Source organism: Sorex fumeus, unplaced genomic scaffold (assembly GCF_029834395.1).
Source record: "Sorex fumeus unplaced genomic scaffold, SorFum_2.1 ptg000157l, whole genome shotgun sequence".
Taxonomy (NCBI): domain Eukaryota; kingdom Metazoa; phylum Chordata; class Mammalia; order Eulipotyphla; family Soricidae; genus Sorex; species Sorex fumeus.
The window spans coordinates 2,494,238-2,518,895 of NW_026606214.1; the positions used below are offsets into that span (position 1 = coordinate 2,494,238).

The 24,658-nt window shown below is 42.4% G+C and overlaps 1 protein-coding gene and 1 non-coding gene across 4 annotated transcripts in view; both read left to right on the forward strand.

Annotated features, from left to right (window-relative positions):
- RAB28 (RAB28, member RAS oncogene family) overlaps nt 1-24,658 on the forward strand; it is an 82,059-nt gene that overhangs the window by 54,525 nt on the left and 2,876 nt on the right. For 2 of the 3 annotated variants that reach the window (XM_056107299.1, XM_056107298.1), the window contains exons 5-6: nt 12,574-12,677; nt 15,185-15,262. In XM_056107299.1, the coding sequence (XP_055963274.1) occupies nt 12,574-12,677; nt 15,185-15,262 (182 nt within the window). Of the gene's footprint in view, nt 1-12,573; nt 12,678-15,184; nt 15,263-23,842; nt 24,152-24,658 lie in introns of those variants that run through there. The other variant, XM_056107300.1, reaches the window with a different exon arrangement.
- LOC130016600 (small nucleolar RNA SNORA66) lies at nt 16,054-16,180 on the forward strand. Its single transcript, XR_008791245.1, has one exon. It is a non-coding gene; the product is annotated as a small nucleolar RNA SNORA66 (small nucleolar RNA).

Consider the following 24,658-nt stretch of genomic DNA (forward strand, 5'->3'; position numbering starts at 1 on the left):
TGCATTCATCTGGGGGATATAAAGCAACAAAATATGAGATCAATACCTAAGAACAGCTGAGATCAACACCAGGAGGATTACTCCATAGCTTAGAGGCCAGCCGGGTGTTCTAGGGGAAAGGGCCGTTCAGATAGAGAAGGGAGCACCAAATAAAGGGTGTTTGGAGGATCCTCCCAGGAGGGGAAATGCATGTTGAAAGTAGACTATGGACTGAACATGATTGCCACTCAATGCCTTTTTTGCAAACCACAACACTCAAAAGGAGAGAGAGAACAAAGGGGAATGCCCTGCCACAGAGGAAGGGTGGGAGGGGGGGTGGGGGGGGATATTATCCATGGTGGTGGAAAATGGGCACTGGTGGAGGGATGGGTATTTGATCGTTGTGTGACCGAAACCCAAGCACAAAGATTTGTAAATCTACAACTGTACCTCATGGTGCTTCACTAATAAAAAAAAAAAAGAAAAGAAAATGAACTCAATATTTCAGTGTTTTTACTTTCAGAAAATCATAATTTCTGTGTCAACAGCTTCATGGAAGACTGAAAAAGAAAATTCTTACCCGAGGGGCTGGAGTGATAGCACAGTGGGTAGGGCGTTTGCCTTGCACGCAGCCGACCCGGGTTTGATTCCCAGCATCCCATATGGTCCCCCGAGCACTGCCAGGAGTAATTCCTGAGTGCAGAGCCAGGAGTAACCCCTGTGCATTGCTGGGTGTGACCCTAAAAGGGGAAAAAAAAGTTAAAAAAAAGAAAATTCTTAACCTGAGGGTAATATTTGTCCTAAATACGGAAAATGAAAGCACTTGTACAAAGTAATTAGATACACTTATTTAGCACATAGAAAGTGGATAAAGAAAGAGATATTTCACAAAGAGTTCTAAAACTTGGGATTGAGAAAAAATGTTAACCAGCACTGAAATTTAAAACTGAGTTACAGAAATAAGTTTCTTTGAAGACAATTTTTTCTATGTGAAAATCAGTGATTTTTTTTAACACAGTTTTTAAGAATCTCAGTTTGAGAATCTTCAAAGACAATGTCCATTTCTGGCAATTTCAAATTTTCTTGCATTAAAATTCTTCTAATACCGTGTGATTTACTTTGTCATCATAGAAAGACAGCATTAGAGAGTGTACATGGCAGTGTAAAATTAAACACATGCTCACAATCAAATTAATGTATTTCATCTGTCTTCAACTAATAACAATCTGTCATGTTATCTATCTGAGTAGGGGCATAAACAGTTTATTTTGTGTTTGGAGTAACTTCCTGGAGGTAGTTAATGTGACAAGTAGTTTGTTTGAATTGAGTATAACCAGATCAACACTCTAGATGTTTCCTTGATAACCTAAAAATTACTGTGAAAATCTGTACAAGTGCTGTATTTATGTTTTGCTTTATTTTTTTAATTTAAACTGTGACATATCTCACTGTGATTTCACTGAGTATATTATGTTTCTGCCATCATATATGGCTTGAGGAGTCAAAGAAATAGGTTCATCCTTTTATTGCTTTCTTTCTGCCAGGAATAGAGGATCATTTAATTACTTAGTACCGTCTGCTTTAAAGAAAACATGAATACATTCTGATTTGAATGAAAAACTCCTATCATATAACATATTTTTATATATTGAAAGTGAATATTTAGAAAAGTAGGAAGTATAATGTCTCAGACTAAAATAGAAAACCGCGTAGGGGCTGGAGAGCTGATCCGGCAGGCTGCAGTGCGTGCTTTGTGTGCTGTAGGTCTGGGTGCAAATCTCCTGCACTGCCAGGCCCCCAGACCGTGCCAGGAATGACCCCTGGGCATCACCCAGGCATAGCCATGAGCTCTGCTGCATGGAGTCCAGAAAGCCAACCAAAAGTCATTGTGTAAAGAGACTCTGAATTTTAAAATTTCACGTAACGTTTACATCACTTAGTCTGCTCAGTAGCTCTATTATAATTAACATGTTCATTATTTGAGAATATCTTTAAAGTTGTAATTACATATGGTGATGCTGTGAAGATGCTGGATAAGGATGTCTGAATGCCAGTAAACAGCTTGGGTTTAAAAGAAGACATTGGTATGCACTTGGCTTATTAACATTAGTGTCTGTTTTAGAATCAAAATATAGACATAATTCTAAGCACATGCAAATAATTATAAAAATAAATAATAAGTGATTCAGGGTGTTTACTTGTCATATTTGGACTAAATATCATTTTTAAAAATGTAATTCCACAATTTGCATGGACAGCTGCAAGTACTTTGTAAAAAAAAATCAACCACACAACTTATATAAAATTGTGAAGGCTCATATCTTATTTTATAATGTACATGGGCCAAGTTTTATGATTTGTTATTAATGAATACTTCTGTAGTACTATTATATAAAAACCAGGTTCATAAGAGCCTATTTTAAAGACAGTAATGTTTGCATTTATTTTATGTGTCCTATTCTTTTAAGTTAAACTGTTGAGTGATCATCCCAGAAGTTGACATTGTTTCTTTTGTGAGACTCTGACTGAATTTGGCTCCAGAAGCCATTTCTTCTGTTGCTTCTGGTGACTAACCAGTGGCTGCTTGGTAAGACACCTGGAACCTCAAGTTTTGTGTTTCTGAAATCAGAACAATCCTTCCCCACTTGCCATGACTGTCCCCAGTGTGTTTTAGAGCTTGAAGAGTCTCGGTGACATCCGAAGTCTCTGTCTGTTTTGCTCTTCCTTTCTTCTGCCTTGCTTGGCTGAAATAGCCTTCTACTCTAAACTCTTCTTCTTTTTGTTAATGTAGGAGTACTGCTGTTTCTTCAGCCATTCAATCATTCAATCTTCAGCCATTGTTTGCTTAAATTTTTTTTAAATTAAATAGCTGTGAGAGAGACCACTACAAAACTCTAGGCTCTTCTAATGTAGTTGGCTGACTCTCCTTTAGGTCTTCCATAGTTGCCCTCTAGAATGCTGCCATCATTGCTATCTTATTATTTTTGTTCTCTCACTTCCTTACTCTCTAGTTTGATCAATCTCCACGCCTGCTGTTTCACATTATGAGTATTGTTACAGGCCTGTGTACTTAGATATTTAACTTATATATTTACTGTTTACTTGTTTATATATTTTCTTGTTATTCTCATTAATGTGAGAATCAGGATATTTGTGACGGCAGAGCCTGGCAAGCTCCCCGTGATGTATTCATATGCCAAACACAGTAACAACAAAGTCTTCAGTGGAGACGTTACTGGGCCCACTCGAGTAAATCGATGATCAACGGGAGGGCCTTTACCTTTACCTTTCCTTCTGTTTAGCACAGTACTTGACACGCAGTAAATATTTGTTTAATAAGTGAATTTTAAGGTATCCTGGCAAGCTACCCGTGATGTATTCGTATGCCAAACACAGTAACAAAAAAGTCTCCAATGGAGACGTTACTGGGCCCGCTCGAGCAAATCGATGAACAGCAGGAGGACCGTGACCGTGACCGTGCCTTCTTTTAAGAAAGTTTATGGAACCACCCCACAACCACCATTTTTTTTCATTACCCTATGATATTTGCAATTGCACAGTTAATTTGAAGTATCTTTGGGTTGACTAATATTTAGAACTGTAATGATTTTCAGGAGGAAATGGTATATATTTAAGTATAACTTGCCATCATATATATAATTATTGCATTTTTTTTTTTGTTATTGCTTGGGTTCAGATCCAGTTCTCATGCATGCCAGACATCAACTTTACTTTGTAAAGGGATCACTCCTGGCTCTGCACTCAGGAATTTCTCCTGGCAGTATTTGGGGGACCATATGGGTTGCTGGGAATTGAACCAAGGTTGGCCGTGTGCAAGGCAAGCGCCCTCCCCACTGTACTATTGCTCTGGCCTCCACTTCATTCAACTTTTATTTTTAAGGTTATAATGTAGTTAATGGTAATTATGCATATAATATGCCCAAACAAAAATTCATCCTCATAAAAATCTATAGCACACAACATTTTAAGTTTGTTGTTACTGAGGGGCTGGAGCAATAGCACAGCGAGTAGGGCGTTTGCCTTGCACGCGGCCGACCCAAGTTCGATTCCCAGCATCCCATATGGTCCCCTGAGCACTGCCAGGACTAATTTCTGAGTGCATGAGCCAGGAGTAACCCCTTTGCATCGCTGGGTGTGACCCAAAAAGGGAAAAAAAAAGATTGTTGTTACTGAATCTAGAAAGGAATTGTCATTGTGAGTGCTTGGATGCAACCAAAACAAGTTTCTTTATACACCACCAAGGAGGATTTCCTTTTTGTATTTCTTCTTTGCTCAGGTGCACTGGAAAAGGCGAGAGGGGTGAAAGTTGTAGCTGCACAGGCGTTTGCATGGAGAAACTATTTTGAATCTCAGGCCCTGACCTTGCCCATCTCACCTGCCTGGGCGCTAAGCTCGTCCCCCTTCGTTTGCACAAGCGTCTTTGGTAGTCTTTGGTCAGGGGTATTGATCCCCTCTGCCTTCAGGGGACCCTGTTTCTTTCTGCTCATCCCTCAAGCTTCAGCTGAGGCCTTTCTCTCTGTTTCTCTCTGTGGCGCTCTCTCTCTCTCTCTCTCTCTCTCTCTCTCTCTCTCTCTCTTTCTCTCTCTCTCTGAGCCTTTTGCTACCTTCGAAGAGTTTTAGGAATTTCTTTTTCTTTTTTTCTGTCTTCATTCTCGTTTTGTTTTGGAGCTACACCCAGTGATGCTCAGGGACCTTATTAGAATCCAACCCGGGTCTGTGGCATGCCAGGCAAATGCCCTGTGCTCAGTACTATCGCTCTGGCCCCAGGAATTTATTTGCTCTGTATTTCTGTTGGTACCATGACCTGTACAGAACACTGGTGCTCTTCTAGTCTCAGCATTTCACTGGATTTACAGACTTTCTGTTGCCTATAAGCAGAGCATTCCTAGGACGCCACTGTAAGCTCAGGTGGGGGGAGGGGGGCGTGGGGGGAGTAAGTATAAATTTATATGAACTTTTTTAAGTGTTCCCAGTCTCCTCCAATCACAGCTGCCAAATCACACCAGATCACACATAACCCCCCAGTCAGTGCCTGCACATGATAAAAGCAGGGAAATGACCCGTCGCAGTGTGTATGGGTTGCTTCTAGAGAAAGGCTTGGCAGGCCGGCTCCTTCCCCTGATGCCACTGTGTCCAGAAGGGCTGCTACCAACCAAGCACTCACGGGCACTTTCTCTTTCTGGCAGCCTGATGTGTTCCTGATGGCCAGATGCTGGGCCACACCCGGGGCGCACAGAACCTGGGGTTGAACTCAGGGCCTCTGGCACACGATTTTCTGTGCCACCAACTATCTCCCTGGCCCCTAATTCACGGTGTTTAATGGACAGTGTTATGAGTGTGTCATAATTCAAGTTTATTTCCATTTGGGAACAGATATGTTGTGTTCTCTCTTTTTTTCCCCCATGTAATGTGGTGGCGATCTTAGTTTATAATTCTTATTACACAGCCCCAAGTTCTGTTACAGAAAGCCAGTAATACCAATTTTATCAACCTGGAGGAGTTTTCTCATGTTTATTCTCTGCCCCCTCCCACCCCCTGCACCTTTCTTCCTATTTTTTTTTTTTTTTTTGCTTTTTGGGTCACACCTGGCTATGCACAGGGGTTACTCTTGGCTCTGCACTCAGGAATTACTCCTGGCGGTGCTCAGGGGACCATGTGGGATGCTGGGAATTGAACCCGGGTCAGCCGCATGCAAGGCAAACACCCTACCTGCTGTGCTGTTGCTCCAGCCCCACATTTCTTTCTTTTTAACATTGTGTGTTTACAGTAGGGTTGCCACTCGCGGTCTCTGAGTGCATCGGGGCTTCTTTATTTGTGCTGGTGATTGAACCTGGGACCTCATGTATTCGAGGCATGTTACCCTATTGCTGAGCCATATCCCCAGCCTTCATTTGTGCCAGATTGAAATATAAGCTTTAGTATTTTATTTTATACTTTTGCCAGTCATGTTTCTTTGCATACTGAGATTGGAACTGTTTCTACGCTATTTTGGGGGGGGCACCCCGTGTTTCTGCCCTACACCATTGGACCCTGACTTTGGAGACTCATTCTCTGCTCTTGCCCTGTGCCTGACCCATTTTAACTGCCCTGACTCTTCATTTCCTTTGAGTTTTCTAAATATCAGGGTTTTTTAAGAGGCCTTTATACTCGTTCCCTTTGCTTTTCTTGCTCCTTAGCTTTCCTGGTGCTTTTATTTTCTGGATTCTTTTTTTCTGAATATTTCAGAAACAAGCATGTATTTTTTGTTCTTAGAAAATTTTAATTCTATTTTGAGCAATAAAATACAAAAACAAGTGAAGTGATGTGGTTTATGAAAAGATATGAAAGAAATTGAATCAATTTTTTTCCTTCTTATATTTATTTATTGAATCACTGTGGGAAAAGTTAAAAATCTTTCAGGTTTAAGTCTCAGTCATACAATGATCAAACACCTTTCCCTTCACCAGTACTCATTTTTCACCACCAAGAACCCCAATATACTCCCTACCCCTCCCAATGCCTGTGGAGCAGACGATTTTTACTTAACGCTTCTCTACATTGATTACATTCATTATTTCGACAAAAGATGCACCATTATTGTTTAGAATCTCCGCCCCCCCCCCCCCAACAATCAGAATTGCTGAAAAGGCATTGTGAAATACTTTGTTTTCTATAGCTGGTTATGAGAATCATATAATCTCACGTGGCCACAATAGCAGCCTCGCGATTTTGGATTTCTGCAAAGAGCCAGATCATTACGAGATTGGTTTCTGTGCGTCTGGTGTTATGGCTGTGCTAGAGAGCCACTCATGGGGGGCAACTCGTGACCTCAGTAGGGCATGAAGGACGAGTCGGTACCGCACCCCTTCCCATGAGATTGCAGTTTCCCCGTCACCGCCGGCTCATACCTGGCTTTCCTATAAGCTCTGAGGCGTGTGGCCACCTTGCTGCCAGGGGGTTGCGTGGGGGTAACTAGGCAGAAGGGAGCAACACCTCTTCCCTCCTGAGGAGGCATGGCGCCCTAGTTTAATGTATGGTCCATTCACTTTTCTGCCACAAGCTGCCGGGCTCAGGATTAAGTTCTTTTGCCTCTGGAGCCATGGCTGTGCTGGAGAGCCGCTCGTGGGGGGCAACTACTGACCTCGCTAGGGTGTGAAGGACGAGCCAGTACCGCCCCCCTTCCCATGAGACTGCAGTTGCCCCATCACCGCTGGCTCATACCTGGCTTTCCAATAAGCTCTGAGGTGGCGGCCACCTTGCTGGCGGGGGAGGGGGGGAAGGCAGAAGAGAGCAACACCTTTTCCCTCCTGGGGAGGCATGGCACCGTAGTTTAACACTTGGTCCATTCACTTTTCTGCCGCAAGCTGCTGGGCTCTGGATTAAGTCCTTTTGCCTCTGGAGCCATGGCTGTGCCAGAGAGCCTCTTGTAGGGAGCAGCTCGTGACCTCGGCAGGGCATGAAGGACAAGCCAGTACTGTTCCTCTTCCCATAAAACTGCAGTTGCCCCGTCACCGCCAGCTCATACCTGGCTTTCCAATAAGCTCTGAGGTGGTGGCCACCTTGTTTGCAGTCCAGATGCATTTCTGCCGAAAGCTGCTGGATTTCGAGATTTGTTTCTGAGTTTCTGGGATCATGGCCATTAAGCAGTTTGATCAGGAACCAGAGAGGCCATGCCTCCAATTATATAGCTGAGCCAGAGGTGGTTTGTGGGTGTGTCTCTCACATACCTAACTTTTGGCCGTTTACTTTCTTGGTAAACTTTGCCCCAAGTTTTTTGGGTCTGGCCAAAGGCACGGCAGTAATTTTGGGGTATCTGAAAGTCTGACGGTGCCATCAGGCTGCTGATGAACTCGCCTCACAGGTACAGATTGACCTGCTAGCGGCACCATGCCCCCTCGAATCAATATTTTTTCATTTCATTTCATTTCATCATCCTGTTAATCGTCGATTGCCTCGAGCAGGCCCCAGTAATGTCTCTTTCATCCTAGCCCTGAGATTATATTCACGGCTCTTTAGGAGAATGAGACCCATCATTGTTACTGGTATTTGGCATATTTGGTAGGCCACGGGGAGTTTGCCAGACTCTGCCTTGTGGGCAGGCTACATTCGATAGCCTGCAAGTTTGTCCAAAGTAGGAATGAGATAATAAGATGTCATAAAGAAAAGTTCTGATAAGAACTTTCCGGGATCTGGATTTTATAGTCTCTGAGTCTTGGCCGCTGATGGGATTACACGGCGCCAGGGGGCCAGGTGGTGGGTGTGACCCCCGCCTACTGGAATTTGGAGGATCTGGGTGGAAGATGCTCGACTCCAATTCGAGTAGGCTTGGAGGTCTCGGCCCCGGACCCCGCGTGGCTTTGTCCCTCTGCCAGTACCTTCAGGTGTGCGGAGAGTGGTCTCAGCATGGTGGTGGCTGGTCCTGGAGGTCTCCGGCTGCCGTAGCCCTGGTCGGGGCGGGGAGGAAAGCTCAACCCGCTCCCCTCCAAGGGACTCCGGGAAGGAACACCCAGGCGCGGGGGCAGAGACTGCACTGTTCTCGTCCGGGATCTGGATTTTATAGTCTCTGAGTCTTGGCCGCTGATGGGATTACACGGCGCCAGGGGGCCAGGTAGTGGATGTGACCCCCGCCTACTGGAATTTGGAGGATCTGGGTGGAAGATGCTCGACTCCAATTCGAGTAGGCTTGGAGGTCTCAGCCCCGGAACCCGCGTGGCTTTGTCCCTCTGCCAGTACCTTCAGGTGTGCGGAGAGTGGTCTCAGCATGGTAGTGGCTGGTCCTGGAGGTCTCCGGCTGCCGTAGCCCTGGTCGGGGTGGGGAGGAAAGCTCAACCCGCTCCCCTCCAAGGGACTCCGGGAAGGAACACCCAGGCGCGGGGGCAGAGACTGCACTGTTCTCGTCCGGGATCTGGATTTTATAGTCTCTGAGTCTTGGCCGCTGATGGGATTACACGGCGCCAGGGGGCCAGGTGGTGGGTGTGACCCCCACCTACTGGAATTTGGAGGATCTGGGTGGAAGATGCTCGACTCCAATTCGAGTAGGCTTGGAGGTCTCGGCCCCGGAACCCGCGTGGCTTTGTCCCTCTGCCAGTACCTTCAGGTGTGCGGAGAGTGGTCTCAGCATGGTGGTGGCTGGTCCTGGAGGTCTCCGGCTGCCGTAGCCCTGGTCGGGGCGGGGAGGAAAGCTCAACCCGCTCCCCTCCAAGGGACTCCGGGAAGGAACACCCAGGCGCGGGGGCAGAGATATTGAATAAGCGATTATATCAGTAATCAGTATTTGGTTAAGATTGCTAGTATATTTATGCTATGTTATGTGGGTATGAGATAACAATTTTAAGGATGCTCTTAAAAATGAGAAAAAGAAAGATTTTACCAAGTATTTTACTGTAAATATACATTTCTGGACTATACTTAGAATAAAGGATCTTAACCTTTTTAAAAAATTATTTATTAAATTATTTATTTATTTATTTTGCTTTTTGGGTCACACCTGGTGATGCATGCGGGGCTGGCTCATGCAGTCCGAAATTTCTCCTGGTGATGTTTGGGGCACCATATGGGAAGCAGGGAATTGAAGCTGGGTCCACTGTGTTCAATGTAAATGCCCTACCCGCTGTGCTATTTCTCCAGCCCTAATTTTTTTTTTTTCCTTTTTGTATCACACCTGGCGATGCACAGGGCTTACTCCTAGCTTATGCACTCAGGAATTACTACTGGCGGTGCTTGGGGGAGCATATGAGATGCTGGGAATCGAACCTGGGTCAACCACATGCCAGGCAAATGCCCTACCCGCTGTACTATCGCTCCAGCCCCCAGCCCTAATTTTTTTTTTTTTTATCTTTTTAAATTTTTTCAGTTTTTGGACTATACCTGGCAGTACTCATGGATCACTCCTGGCAGTGCTTGGGAACCATATGTGGCACCTGGAATTGAACAAGCGTTGACCGTATGCAAGACAAGTGCCTTGGTGACAGAACATTTTTAAGTGGGGCATACTAAATTCATCTCTGTAGAGCCCTGTCTGCATCTGCTGTCTTAGCTGCCAGAATTTCAGACATTTAAAACAACTGTTAGGACTCTTAATGGACTTTTTTTTTTATTGGATTCCAATACTGGTGGAAAACCTGGATTGTATCACTTTTATCTTTGATTTCTCACTATTTGGCACAGTATTTGGCTTATAATAGGCACTTAATAAATATTTATAAACAACAATAAGTCTCACAATTTGTTGTGAGATATTACTGGTGCCTGCTCGAGCAAATCAATGTACAACAGGAGGACAGTGCTACAGTGCATTGTTACCTTTTAAAATTGACCAGTAATAGTTTCCTATGCTTATGTTTTTAGGCAAAATTTTGCTCAGATATTAAATTTCCAATTTTCATAGGTAAACTTATGTGGTACTTAGGGAGTTGGGAAGAATTGTGGGAGGATGAGGAAAAATAGTGAGCAAGTCAAACTAAACAATGGCAGACACTCTGAGAAAAGATGGCAGTCTTTGTTATTATTATTAATGGATAGTGATTTAATTGGGAATTTTCCCTCGGGATTTTTTCTTTTTCTTGTTGTATTAGAAAAATAGTTTAGCCTCAATATTATGATGAACTAGGTATATAAATGTCAATGCAAGTATTTTGGTCTTCTACAAATTGGTGCCTGTGGTATCTGGACATTTTCGGCCTGTTCTTGTAAATAAGGACTTGGTAATGTTTAAGGAACAGAAATTGTGGCCAGAAAAGAAAAAAAAGCTTCATATTATCCAGGGTAAGCAATGTAAATGGCTCTCAGGAATGTCCCACTAGATAAAAAATCTTCTAGAGAAAGGTCTCTTGAGTCTACAAACTGAATACCTTCAATATAATTTTATATAAAGCCTTTTCTGTAGTATGAGAGCATTTTTAGTTGATAATCAGTCACCGCTATTATGGAGACTAACAGCGATAGCACAGCAGATAGGCATTTGCTTTGCATGCGGCCGACCTGGTCGGCCCAGGTTCGATTCCTCCGCCCCTCTCGGAGAGCCCTGCAAGCTACCGAGAGTATCTTGCTCACACGGCAGAGGCTGGCAAGCCACCCGTGATGTATTTGATATGCCAAACACAGTAACAACAAGTCTCACAATGGAGATGTTACTGGGCCCGCTCAAGCAAATTGATGAACAACGGGAGGACAGTGCTACAGTGCTACAGAAATTTACAAGCATGGGTCCCTTCTGCAGGAAATCAGTTTAAGGTTTGTCTTTTTCCCCTTCCCTCTATTGACTCAAAGAGCCTATTTGTCCTTAAATCCTATGAATATATATAATTTGACAGCATTGAGTCAACACCCTTATAGGTCTGTAGTGCTGTTAAAAAGAGAAACTGTTCAATAAAAGATCACATTTGAAAAAAGTTGACTGCTCCATGAAACCAGGATTGGGAATGAGGACTGTGGACTTTAAAGCACCCCACAACTGGTCAAGGAAAAATCCCCTCACTTATTACTTTCAAAGAGAAGGCATTAGGTTTGGGAAACTGAACTGTATCTTTGTGAAAGCAAACCCTGACTCTAAATCAATGAAATATACAATGAAATATTGGCATTTTTAGCAGAAAACTAATTCTGTATTTGTGTTAACAATGAATTTTATAGATTATAGGTAGAAATAGCTATTAAAATAACAGAGTTGTGATGAGAAACCCTTTTTACGAAGATGGCGCCAAAGGCAAGAAGGAAGCCCCTGCCCCTTCCAAAGTTGAAGACAAAGCCAAAGCTTTGAAGGCCAAGAAAGCAGCACTGAAAGGCATCCACAGCCAGAAAAAGAAAAGATTCGCTCATCACCCACCTTCAGAAGACCCAGAACATTGCGGCTGAGAAGGCAACCCAAATCCCCTCGGAAGAGTGCCCCCAGGAGAAACACGCTTGACCGTTATGCCATCATCAAGTTTCCTCTGACTACTGAGTCAGCCATGAAGAAAATAGAAGATAACAACACACTTGTGTTCATTGTGGATGTTAAGGCCAACAAGCACCAGATTCAACAGGCTGTGAAGAAGCTTGGTGACATTGATTTAGCCAAGGTCAACACCATGATTAGGCCTGATGGAGAGAAAAAAGCGTATGTTCGGCTGGCTCCTGATGATGATGCCTTGGATGCTGCCAACAAAATTGGGATCATCTAAACAGTCCAGCTGGCTAATCCTAAATACAATTTCTTTTCCACCATAAAAAAAAAATAACAAAGTTGTTATAAATCAAATATGCTTGGGCATGCACTTCCCTCTTTCAGTTAATCGCTGTATCTAACCACGTTGTACTACTATAATCATTATTCAAAGTACAGACTTTCAGTGTTTATCTCCTGCCCCTTTATCTGCCCCTTTATCTCCTGCTGTGCCCAAGGAGCTCTCTGTACCTTGATGGAGTTGTTATCGTTCTGAGATTTAGGTACTGAGGCTGGAAGAGGCTCCATACATTGTGTTTGGTTATGTAGTTGGTGACTAAGTTGGATTATACAGTGCTTGTTGGGAAGTAAATCAAATTAGGACATGTTAAAAATGTATGTATCCCTCCCTTGAATAACCGTTTTTTTCTCTCTCTTTAATATCTTTGTAGTTGATTTGGAGCATATGCGAACAGTGAAGCCTGAAAAACACTTACGGTTTTGCCAGGAAAATGGTTTCAGTAGCCACTTTGTCTCAGCCAAGACGGGAGACTCAGTAAGTAGATGATGATTATGAAGTGTTTTAGGTGACGCTTCCCTTTGGTTCGTGGATACTAAAGGGTTGTATACTTTTGTTATTTCATTCTTGCAGCAAACCAACTCCTACGGAATGCAAAATCGTTTATACTATTTGTATTGCTTTTTATAATTCATTTAACAATTTTAAGGCTGCTGAGGGAATTTTAAAATATGAGTTAAAAAAGACTGAATCTAAGCATGGAGAGATGACCCTTTATGACTTCATGTCATTCTCCTGATGTTCCTTTACTTTTTCTGTATTCCTGGTCTTCTTATTCTGATGGTCACTACTGCTAGCAGGTTGTATTTAATCAGTGATTGCCCTTTCGTTTGTTTTTAATTTGGCTCAGTGTGACTTACAGTACTGCTCATGATTGGGTTTCATGTTTAGGTGTTCCAGAACCACATCCTGTACCCGTGTCATCTGCTTCCCGCAGGTTTTTCCCCCTTTTGTCCCCCACCACCTTGGTAAGCTCAGTTCTGTAAGCCAGTTGGCAGATTCTGTTGCTTTTGGCCACACTCCCTTACTATGTTTCTTTATAGTCCAGTAACCATCCTCATCAATTTAAGCAATGTCCAACAAGATATTGATCCTGTCTGTATGTTTCAGAATCTAATATCTTATGACCTCGTGTGTGTGTGTGTGTGTGTGTGTGTGTGTGTGTGTGTTTCAATGTATGGGTGATCAAGATCATTGCTAGGCAGATATCCTCAGTTTCCATTTCTCTCTTTTATTTTATCCGACTCACTTGGCTGGAATTCACTTCTTTGTTCCACCACAGCCCCTCTTCACTTCCTGTGGCTGCACCCTTGAATTGGAACATGGCCAGATTTCCCTGAAGATTTAGTCACTAGCCCTGAGGGGACCCGTGCTGCTGCTCAGGACCATGCCACATCATCTTGTCTACTGTTTCTTGGTTCTTCTTTCCTAGTTATTTCAGGCTCTTTATCCGACATCTTTCCTTGCCTTTCCAGTGTAGTTCTGAGTTGTTTCTCATTTCTGTTCTTCCAATTTCTCTTGAGTCATTCCAGATTTTTTTTTTTAACCCAACCTGTCACCCAGACTGTTCCCAAGATTCTCGATGACCTCCTTTTTGCCAAACCCAATGAATGGTTGTTCCTTCCTATTTGTAGCCTGTCACTTGTCTTTCTTCACTGGCTTTTCAGAGTAATTACATCCCCTGCTTTTCCTCCAATTTGTTAACCATTGTTTCAGTTCCTCGTACTGTTTCCTTGATAGCTCTCCGGCCTCTAAATACTGGAGTGCTCTAGTGCTCAATCCTTAAATATCTCTTTCTGGACTTCAGTAACTGATCCCATGACTTTGACCAGACCTCTTCCTTGAGCTCTGTTCTCACCTATGGAAATGCCTTCCCAGCATCTCCGTTTTACTGTCTGATGGGCAGCCTGTCTAGTTCAGGCCCCCGAAGGGAGCATTTGTACCTTGTGCTCAGACATATCTCAGCCTTATTCCCATAATGAAATGGCATCTGTTCTACGAGTTGTTAAGGCTGAGGACATCTGATAGCGATCCTTGATGTCACTGCCTTACCTCTCATCTCTCACAAGGCCTGTTGATTTGTCTTTCAAGATATGTCCCAGATCTGATGACTGTTTCCTTACGTCTTCACTGCTCCCACTGTTCAAGCTGCCTTCATCTCTAACATTAGTGTCTCTCTCAGTGCCCTTGTGCCCTTGAATCTTCCACAGTGGTGCTCAGTGCAACAGTCAGACTGTTAAAGTTGAGGTCATGGGGCTGGAGCGACAATGCACTGGGTAGGGAGTTTGCCTTGCACATGGCTGATCTGGGTTCTATTCCCAGCATCCCATATGGACCCCTGAGCACCACCAGGAGTAATTTCTGAGTGCAAATCCAGGAGTATCCCTTGTATCACTAGGTGTGACCCTCCCCCCCAAAAAAAAAGTTGAGATCACACTAGACTGCCCTCTCACAGGAGTATCACTGCACTCAGATTAAAAGCAAAAGTCATTCAAACAGGTGACACAAATTTTTGACTGGGTAGACTGGGTGTCTGGGGGTAGGGTTGGAAACCCTGATGGAGGGAGGGAGACACCATTTGTGGGATTGGTGCAAGAATAGATTATGTCTACTACCATCTGTGAATAACTTTGCAAATCATGACACTGTAATAAAATATCTATGTCTATACTTATATATAGAATTTATTTCATGTACCTATAGAATTTATATAGATATAGAATTTATTTCATATTTTTAGGAATAGATGTATATTTGGGTCAATTCAGTGAATTATCTGAATTTTCAAATTATGGTTTAGTCACTCAAGAAATGCTACACTTAAAATGTTGCTGTATTTGTCAAATAAAGTTAATTTTGGAACCATTCGGGACATCATATTTTTCTAATTCTTGCTGTTTATCATTCTTTAGAAAGTTCCATTTATTTGAAAGTCATCTAAGCACGTCTGTTTTAAATCATTTAAACCTATTTCTGTGTTGTAGGTCTTCCTGTGTTTTCAGAAAGTTGCTGCTGAGATCCTTGGAATCAAGTTAAACAAAGCAGAAATAGAACAGTCACAGGTGATTATATTGAACTTTGTATTTTAAAAAATAAATTATTTCTCAGATGTTCATTTCATCCCCCAATGGTTTCACGTGGGTGCCCTCACTGTACATATCCCAGGAGTTTATGGAATGAACTGTGTGTTAGAATCAGTGCTTGTTGCAGAAGACGGAGGATGCCACTTTATGATATTCTTAAAACATCACTTGCCCTTTCTTTCTGAAAATGAGAGTCGTATAATAAAAATTTCATCAATACTTAAGTAATGGATTGGAATGTGACTGCATTGCTTTCTACCTTATTTAAATTCTTCAAGGTTAATATGTGATATCATTTTATATTTCATACAAAATCTAGCTATTTTTTTAGAATTTAGTGTTAATCAATGAGTGATAACTTCATTTGCCATCTCTGTTTGCTCTGGGATGGTGTTTTTTTTTCTTCTTTTATTTTTAAAGTCTTGCTTTTTGTTTTAATACAACCTACACTGTACTGATATTGACTCATGATGTTATTATTTATAATTGTATGATTGATTTATCAAGGACTTCAGAATTTTTTCAGTAGCATATACAGTTACTTAATACTGAGAACTAAGTATAAATACCAGCAGTCAGGCACTTACAATGTCTCTGGGCAAGACTGGTAGTTCAGTGGTGTAAGGCAGTGGTATTTTCATGTGGCCAGCCAGGGTTTGATCTCTGGTACCACTTATGGTTCAAGCACCTCCAGAAGTGATCCCTGAGCACAGAGTCAGGAGTAAGCCCTGAACACAACCAAGTGTGGCTCCAGAACCAAACAAAATCTAGGTCAAACTCATCACTAACTCTGCCTGGTGATGCAGAAGGGGAACCAGGTTTACTAAAGTACCTGCAGTGATTGATGTCTGTTAATCTCAGTGCTAATGAGGTTGCCTATTCTGTCCTAGTACAGTGTAAAAATAATAAAAATAAAACCGAAAACACTAAAACAACACAACAGTTCACGTTTGATAAACAAAATTTTAAACCAGAGCCTTTGTTTTAAATTGCAACCTCTGAAGTGGTTTGGTTATTACTTTCTCACTTTTTTAGAATTTTGTGTTTTATTTTCATGGTGTGTGTATGTGTATGTGTGTCTGTGAGTGTGTTTTGTGGTGTGTAAGAGAATAATTGTTGGAAAAGTTTATGTTGATATGCTTCTTTTTTTTTCTTTTTTAAAATTTTATTGAATTACCATGAGATAGTTACAAGCTTTCATGTTTGGGTTACAATCACACAATGATCAAACAACTATCCCTCCACCAGTGCGCATTCCCCACCACCAATCTCCTCGGTATACCCCCCCCCCCCCCCCCATGACAGACAATAGTTCCCATACTCTCCCTTTACTTTTGGGCATTATGGTTTGCAATACAGATGCTGAGAGGTTATCATGTTTGGTCCATTATTTACTTTCAGCACACAGTGTTGATATGCTTCTTGGACTTGATTGAAATACTTGAACTGGAAATTTGCTACTTTTTATTATTCACAAAACATTTATTTCTGCACTTACTTTGGCCAGAAATAGTGTTAAGATATTTTCCCTCCCTCTCCGTAAGTACTGTTCCTTGATTTTAGTCTAGGAGGCTACAAAAATGAGTAATCACCCTGATTTGTTTGATCCCAAAGAACTTGGTGGATCTCTGCGTTTATATGATTCTTTTCGGCTTTTCAGTCAGTTTCTAGAAATGATAATCTTTTCTTTAAGTACCTTGATCCACAAAGTAAGTCATAGTTGAGTTTTAGACATGGAGTATTTTTTTTTCAATTTTATTGAATCACCGTGAGATAGTTACAAGCTTGGGTTACAATCACACAATGATCAGACACCCATCTCTCCACCAGTGCACATTCCCCACCGCCAATATCCCCAGTTTACCCCCCCTTTCCCACCCTCCCCCGCCTCCATGGCAGACATGATTCCCCATAATCTCTCTCTACTTTTGGGCATTATGGTTTGCAATACAGACCCTGAGAGGTTGTCATGTTTGGTCCTTTATCTACTTTCAGCACACATCTCCCATCCCGACTGGTTCTTCAAGCCATCTTTTTCTTAGCGATCCCTTCTCTATTCCAACTGCCTTCTCCCCTTTGCTCATGAGGAAGGCTTCCAGCTAGGGAGCAATCTACCTGCCCCGTGTATCTACTGTCCTTAGGTGTCAGCCTCATGTTTTGTTGTTTTATACTCCACAAATGAGTGCAGTCCTTCTATTAGACATACACTATTGCACTGAGCACCCACTCCCCCCATCAGTGTTCCCACGTTCCCTTCCATGTCCCCTCCTGTATCCCCTCCACTCTTCCAGCCTGCCCCCTTTTTAAGTTTGGTTGCTAAAGTTTGGGTCTCTTGATTTCAGTGTTGTTGACTCTCCCGTCTAGATATTTGGCTCTGTTGTTCCTTAGCTCCACCTTTGCACCTGAGTCCCTCGACCTGCCCTCCTCCCCAATGCTTCTCCTCTGTCTCTTCGCCCCCTCCACTCCTCTCAAGAATGGATATTCTTTTCTGTCTAATTAGAAATTCCATGAATGATTATCAGTCATAAATTTATTCATCACATACTATATGCTTAACATCTGCAATAGACTCATCATTATCTATCTAAATCTTCTTTGAAAGAGTTAAAGGAATTTAAAAATCAAGACGTGCCAGGCACCCTGGCATTTCATTTGTACTGTAGCACCTCTTTTGAGCAGGCGACTCATTATTTCAGGGGTGAAAACTGAGAGTGGACTGGGTTAGGTTACCCACCCGCTGACCATCAGTCAGACTATGGGGGCACCAGGATTTGAAAACAGTCCTTTCACAATGTTGGAGGACGTTTCCGTGGGCAGTGGGGAGAGGGGTTAAGAAATGACCAGAATAGGTCGAAGGGAAAAGCTGTGTAGCTCAGGTTGTGCTTTGGAAACAGAAGAGTTGGGTAGAAGTCAGTAGCCGTTTGTAGTGGTAGGAAGGGAGTTTGTGAACAGATAATAAAGCTTTGTGACTGCCAGGTGGGTTGATTTTATCTAGCGTATGGAGAGTAGGAAATAAGTTTTTAAGCAGGAGCATAGAGGAGAGCAGTGTGGGGAGAGGATTCATCTCTTGGAGTTATCGGTGTCTATCCGGATGAGAAAGGGATGGAAGCAAGGAGGCAGATGGAAGGCGGGGAGAAGGAGTCACCAGCAGGCTGAAGTGCCGGAGTGAAGGGAAGCAGCACTTCAGAGGCCTCAGTGGACCCGCTAGATATGAGGAAAAAGGGAAAATCCACTGCCACTTAGATTTCTCGTCCAGAGGACTGCAAGAAGGGCCAGTGAGGTGAGGTGCATCTTCGGCCGGTTTCCCCGGTTCAGGGAGAACTCCTGAAAGATGCAGTGACTCCCCTCCTTCAGAAAGGCAGAGGGTTTTGTATATATGGCTCTGCCACTCACCCATGTCAAATAGACGGGTGGGGATGGGGCAGGGGTTGGGGTGGGGAGGGAACACTGGTGGAGGAAAATTGTCACTGGTGGCGGGACTGGTGTTGAAATATATGCCTAAAACTCAACCATCAATAACTTTGTAAATCATAGACCTTTAATTTAGGAAAAAAAAAAAAACAAGAATGGCAGAGTTTTTAGGAGAGGTTGATTCATATCCTGGGCTCTCCCTAAGTCACAGGAGCTAGGCAGTTGCTCTTTGGACCTCCATGATAGATGAAGTCCAGGTGCCCAGGGCCTGAAGAGGGATGAGGTATGTTTGCTGGTCCAGCTCTCTCGGCCTTCTGTGGCCCCCTCCCACCCGCTTCGGTTATTAGTGCCCATGCTTGTGTTTGATGTGATAGGCTTACAGGAGTTTTTTTCTGGTGGTGTTTTCTTTCTTTCTTTTAGTTTTATTGAATCACCGTGAGATAGTTACAAGCTTTTATATTTGGGTTACAACCACACAATGATCAAATACCCATCCCTCCACTAGTGCACATTCCCCACCACCAATATCCCCCATTATCTCTCTCTACTTTGGGGCATTATGGTTTGCAATACAGACACCAAGAGGTCATCATATTTGGTCCTTTATCTACTTTCTGCACACATCTCCCATCCCGACTGATTTCTCCAGCCATCATTTTCTTAGTGATCCCTTCTCTATTACAGCTGCCTTCTCCCCTTTGCTCAGGAGGCAGGCTTCCAGCTATGGAGCAATCTATCTGTCCTGCGTATCTACTATCCTTAAGTGTCAGCCTCATGTTATGTTGTTTTATACTCCACAAATGAGTGCAGCCCTTCTACGTCTGTCCCTCTCTTTCTGACTCATTTCACTTAGCAGGATACTTTCCATGTCTATCCATTTGTAAGCAAAGTTCATGACTTCATTCCTCCAGACACCTGCATAATATTCCATTGTATAGATGTACTAAGGGCTGGAGCGATAGCACAGCGGGTAGGGCATTTGCCTTGCATGCAGCCAACATGGCCAGTTGAGTTCGATTCCTCCGCCTCTCTCAGAGAGCCTGGCAAGCTACCGAGAGTATCTCACCCGCACGGCTAAGCCTGGCCAGCTACCCGTGATGTATTTGATATGCCAAACACAGTAACGATAAGTCTCTTGATGGAGATGTTACTGGGCCCGCTCGAGCAAATCGATGAACAACGGGAGGACAGTGCTTCAGATGTACCAAAGTTTCTTTAACCAGTCATCTGTTCTAGGGCACTTGGGTTGTTTCTAGATTTTGGCTATTGTGAACAGTGCTGCAATGAACATGTAGGTACAGATGTCATTTCTACTGTGCTTTTTTGCATCCTCAGTATATATTCTGAGAAGTGGTATTGAGGAGTCATATGGAAGCTCAATTTCTAGTTTTTGAAGGACTATCCACATTGTTTTCCAGAAAGACTGGACTAGTGGACATTCCCAGGTGGTGTTTTCTTGAGTTCATTAATTCCAAGATGAATTCAGGCTACTGCAGCCCGCTTCTGTGAGGTGTGTGAGGATCCTTTGTGTGCAGTGACAAGCCTCATTCTCATTTCCTCAACCCTGGGACATGGTGCCTCTGCCAACTCAGTCACTGATTTATTTCACAATGAGTGTTTCTCTCTGGATATATTTTTGTGAATACATTGAAAAAAAAGAATGAAGTTCAGGTAGTATATTCATGAGCTATATTAAATTACACTAGACCATGCCAGGATTGTATTCGCTAGAAATATAAATATAAATATAAAGAGTGCCTGTTTCTGTCATTTGAGAGTATAAAGAAAATTTGGCCTCATGTTGGAAAGTGCTTGTTGTTATTTTGTAGAGTAGGTGCTTAAATGGCAGCTCCCCGTCACGTGGAAATTAATATCACCTCAATTAACTCATATTAAATAACAAGGAGTCGTCTTAGTTCTATTGACTGATTATTTAAGGAGATCCTCCTATTTCAATCCTGACCTCTGTTGCTCCTGTTTGAGAGTCACATGAAGTTAGTTCTTAGCACATTTTTGAAAGCTTTGCAAGGAAGGGAAGGGTGGCAGGAATGTAGTTCATTCATACAGCAAAGTTTTTTGAGGATCTGCTGATTCCAGGGACTACTCTAGAATATGAGACACAGAAAGGGCAGAAAGTTCTTTTTCTCAAGTAGAAATGCTCTTTCTCCTATTCCCAGGCGAAGTGGGGCAGATGAATATTTAAATAATTCACAATTTAGTTCAGCCTTTATGACTTGTGTTTTATTTTCTACCCCTCCACCCCCCCTCCCCCCCAGACACACATACACATACACATGCACAGCTCTTCTCTAAGAGAGTGCAGTAATGGGCTGTGGTGATAGTGCAGCAGATAGGGCTTTTGCCTTGCACACAGCTGGCCCATGTTCAATCTCTGGCATCCCATATGGTCCCCCTGAGCACTGCCAGGAGTAATTCCTGAGTGCAGAGCCAGGAGTAACCCGAGCCCAACCCATAAGTAAAAAAAAAAAGATAGTGCAATAATTAGCAACTACTTAATATGTATCATAGCATCATGGATTGTCCAAAAAATTTCTTTGTTGTTAAACCCTTGGGATAAAAAGAATTAATTTATGGCTACAAGAAACCAGCACTCAGCTCTGTAATACATGAGGTGATCGAACAAGAAAATGGAAACTTTTCATATGTGTGACCTTTTCTGGTCTTAAGTTGGAAGGTTTCGCCAGTATATTTGGCATTAAGAGTTCTCACACATTTTTAAGATTTTGCTTACATGATAACTTGTGGATTTGTGTTTGAAATACAGATGTGTTATTCACTTAACATCTAAGATATTCACTGAATTTAGTAAACATATATATGTGTGTGTGTGTGTGTGTGTGTGTGTGTGTGTGTGTATATATATTTCTTGCTGTCCTTACAGAATACTTAGACAGCAGATGTAAAAGTATGTTGCAGTAAGGCCTGGCTTGGACTAAGCATGCTGATCAATTTAGGTTGAATTTTATTATAGAATGATAGCATGTTACCACACAAGTGCCCATTCCTTTTTTTTTCCCTTTCTATTGACCTTGCTTAAGGAGTGAAAAAAACTTCACTTTACCCTGATATTAATCATTTATTATTTACCCTGATATTAATCATTTTTTTTCTCTATTATGTTTACAGACTCACTGAGATTCCTTTCTTATCCTAAACAACATTCATTTCCCTTGCAGAACCTATTACACTATACTTTCCATTCTAGCCCTTAAACATTGAACATTATTTCTTCAGCACATTCCATGTTTTCTAGTTATTTTTATATAGCATATATTTGCCATTTTATTTGTTAGGTCAATAATTGTCATCATTTAAAATATGGGATCTGAAGACCTTGTGTTTTATAGATTTAAGGATTGTGAAGATCAAGCTTGTATTGATATTGTGAAGATAAATCCTGTATTTTATGGAAGATTGTAGGACCAAAGAGGCAAAATAAAAATAACTTTCCCAAAGCTAAGAATGTTCCTAACAGCTTACTCTAACAGCCACTGTACAGAAGCAAAAAGAAGAATATCATTCTTCAGTAGTCTGCTGTGTGTGAAGTATTATTCTTCTAAAAAGTGATGCATCCAACTTTGATTAGTAATCTGTACTCTGACCCCACTTTGAAGTATAATATTCTTTAACGTAATGTTCTTCCACAGTTTTCACATCTGTTGATGTTTTAAACTCTTATGCTTCTCCAAAAGAGAGATCCTCTGATTGTTCCACATGTCTCCCTCCCCAGAATAGTGGTTGACATTGGATGAATGATGGTTGGCAAAGGTTTTAGCTTTTGAGCTACATTTATGTTCTATCCTGAGCTTGATGGTCTGTGACTTTTGTAGTGGTATAGAAATGACTTTGCTCTGGACTAAGCCCAATTGCACAATTGACCACATTTGTAGCTGGAGTCCTCCTAAGAGTACACTGTTCTGTCACAACTGCCAGATTGCTTTCCTGCTGACCCCCTCCCAATTGCTTCCTTTCCATTACCAGAATCTGAGGAACCTGTTCTTGGCTCAAACCAGGTATCAGCAGTGTTTGCTACACAGCTCCTTTCTTAGAGTTAGGAATGATTAATCTGGCCTGAGCACTGTAGTCTGAGTCTGTGGCAAGAGGTTCCCAGGAGAGCTGCCCTACAAGTCTCAATGTTATCTCTTCTTGTGTCCATATAAAAAGGACATTGCTCTGAATAAACGATGCAAAGGACTTAGGGAGAAGAGAAAAACAATATTTACAAGTCAACAGAGCACAGACGAAGAAGTTACAGATAAACACAGAGGAATGGGAGCACTGTGATGCGAGCAACCTAATAAACCTAAACTACCGGGCTGGAGCGATAGCACAGCGGGTAGGGCGTTCGCCTTACACGCGGCCAACATGGCCGACCCGAGTTCGATTCCTCCGCCCCTCTCGGAGAGCCCGGCAAGCTACCGAGAGTATTCGATATGCCAGACACAGTAACAACAAAGTCTCCAATGGAGACGTTACTGGGCCCGCTCGAGCAAATCGACGATCAACGGGAGGGCCTTTACCTTTTTACCGGAGGCTATGCAGGAAGGACAGAACAGTGTTATCCTACAGGTTGACTTAGAAATACCCTGATGCCACCTGCCATCCCTGTTATGGCATAGAAGTTACACTTTTCCACTCCTAGAAATCAGAGTTTCGAACCCATCGAGACTTGCCCTGGCTTCTCTCTTCTGAGAGAGAAGCTTGGTGTAGAGCTTCCTGTCAGCCAAGGCTCACAGAGAGGCCACCTGGCCTTGCCCTTTACTAATTCGATGACAATTAATAGTGAAACGCCAACCATCTCTGCTAGCTCTACCTTGCCAGCTGTCTTGACCACAGTGGGTCAGTGGGCTGGCTGTGTTTCAACAGTAGGGTTTAAAGCAGTATTTTGAGGATTAATGAATTACTTTTTGGGTGTGAAAATCCCTTTTCTTTATTATAACTGTCATCTGACATGGAACCCTAGACTTAGGGAAGTGAGATAATGGTGTCTTTTCACTGACACGATTTTGTGTCCCTCTTAGACCTCCTGTGGCAGCTGGTGATGTTTCTCTTGATGGTATCAGGCTGAGTGCCTCATAAATAATGAGCCTTTGCCAAAAGTTAATACTGCTTTTTTTTTTTTTTTAGAACTGAAGCAGAGTTCCTTGGCTAATGTACTGTAGCATCCTGTTCATTTCTCATTTGTGTATCAACATTATAAATGTTGTTATAAATACAACCCATATTTATGTTTTTCTGTACTTTTTTTTAATCTAATGGATGCTGTTACGAAGAGTCTTCTGAAATAAGATATTTAAAATCACTTTGGAAAAGCAGGGATTTTTTTTTTAAGTCTTGAATAATTTGGGGAACTGGTTTTCTCTGTTGTATGTATTTATCCCATTTCCTTCCATCCTGTTTTCATCAGCAATTAAAAGCCAAACAGTGTTTTGACTGGTTAGCAAAACTCTTAGATATGTGAACATAAGAGCTGTTGTGCTTAAGTATGGGATACCGTGATTCTTTTTAAAAAATTGACAGAAAATTGCATTTTGAACTTGTTAATTTCTATGTGGAATTTTAAAGCATGGCGGCTATCAGGTTGGGAGTGCCAGAGTAGCTTCTGAAGGCAATCTTTGGCAGTAAATCCTTTGAAACATGGAGCAGTTGTCAAGGGCACCTGGTTCCCTCTGATTGATGCTCCCTCTTTACTCCCTCAGAGAAATTGCTTTTTCCTCTATGTTCCGACTGCATATTTAAGTCCACTAGTTAAAGCAGTTGTGTCATCTGAAAGTTGTGCATATTCACTCTGACCATTATACTCTAGCATTTTGTGACGGGATTCCCTCCCCCCACCCCCGCATCAGTTATCATTCATGATTTCCTACTACAGGGTGCTTGCACATAGTAGGTCCTTAGTGCTAGTGTTAGTTAAAGGAAATAGAATTAATACTTTCGTTGGTC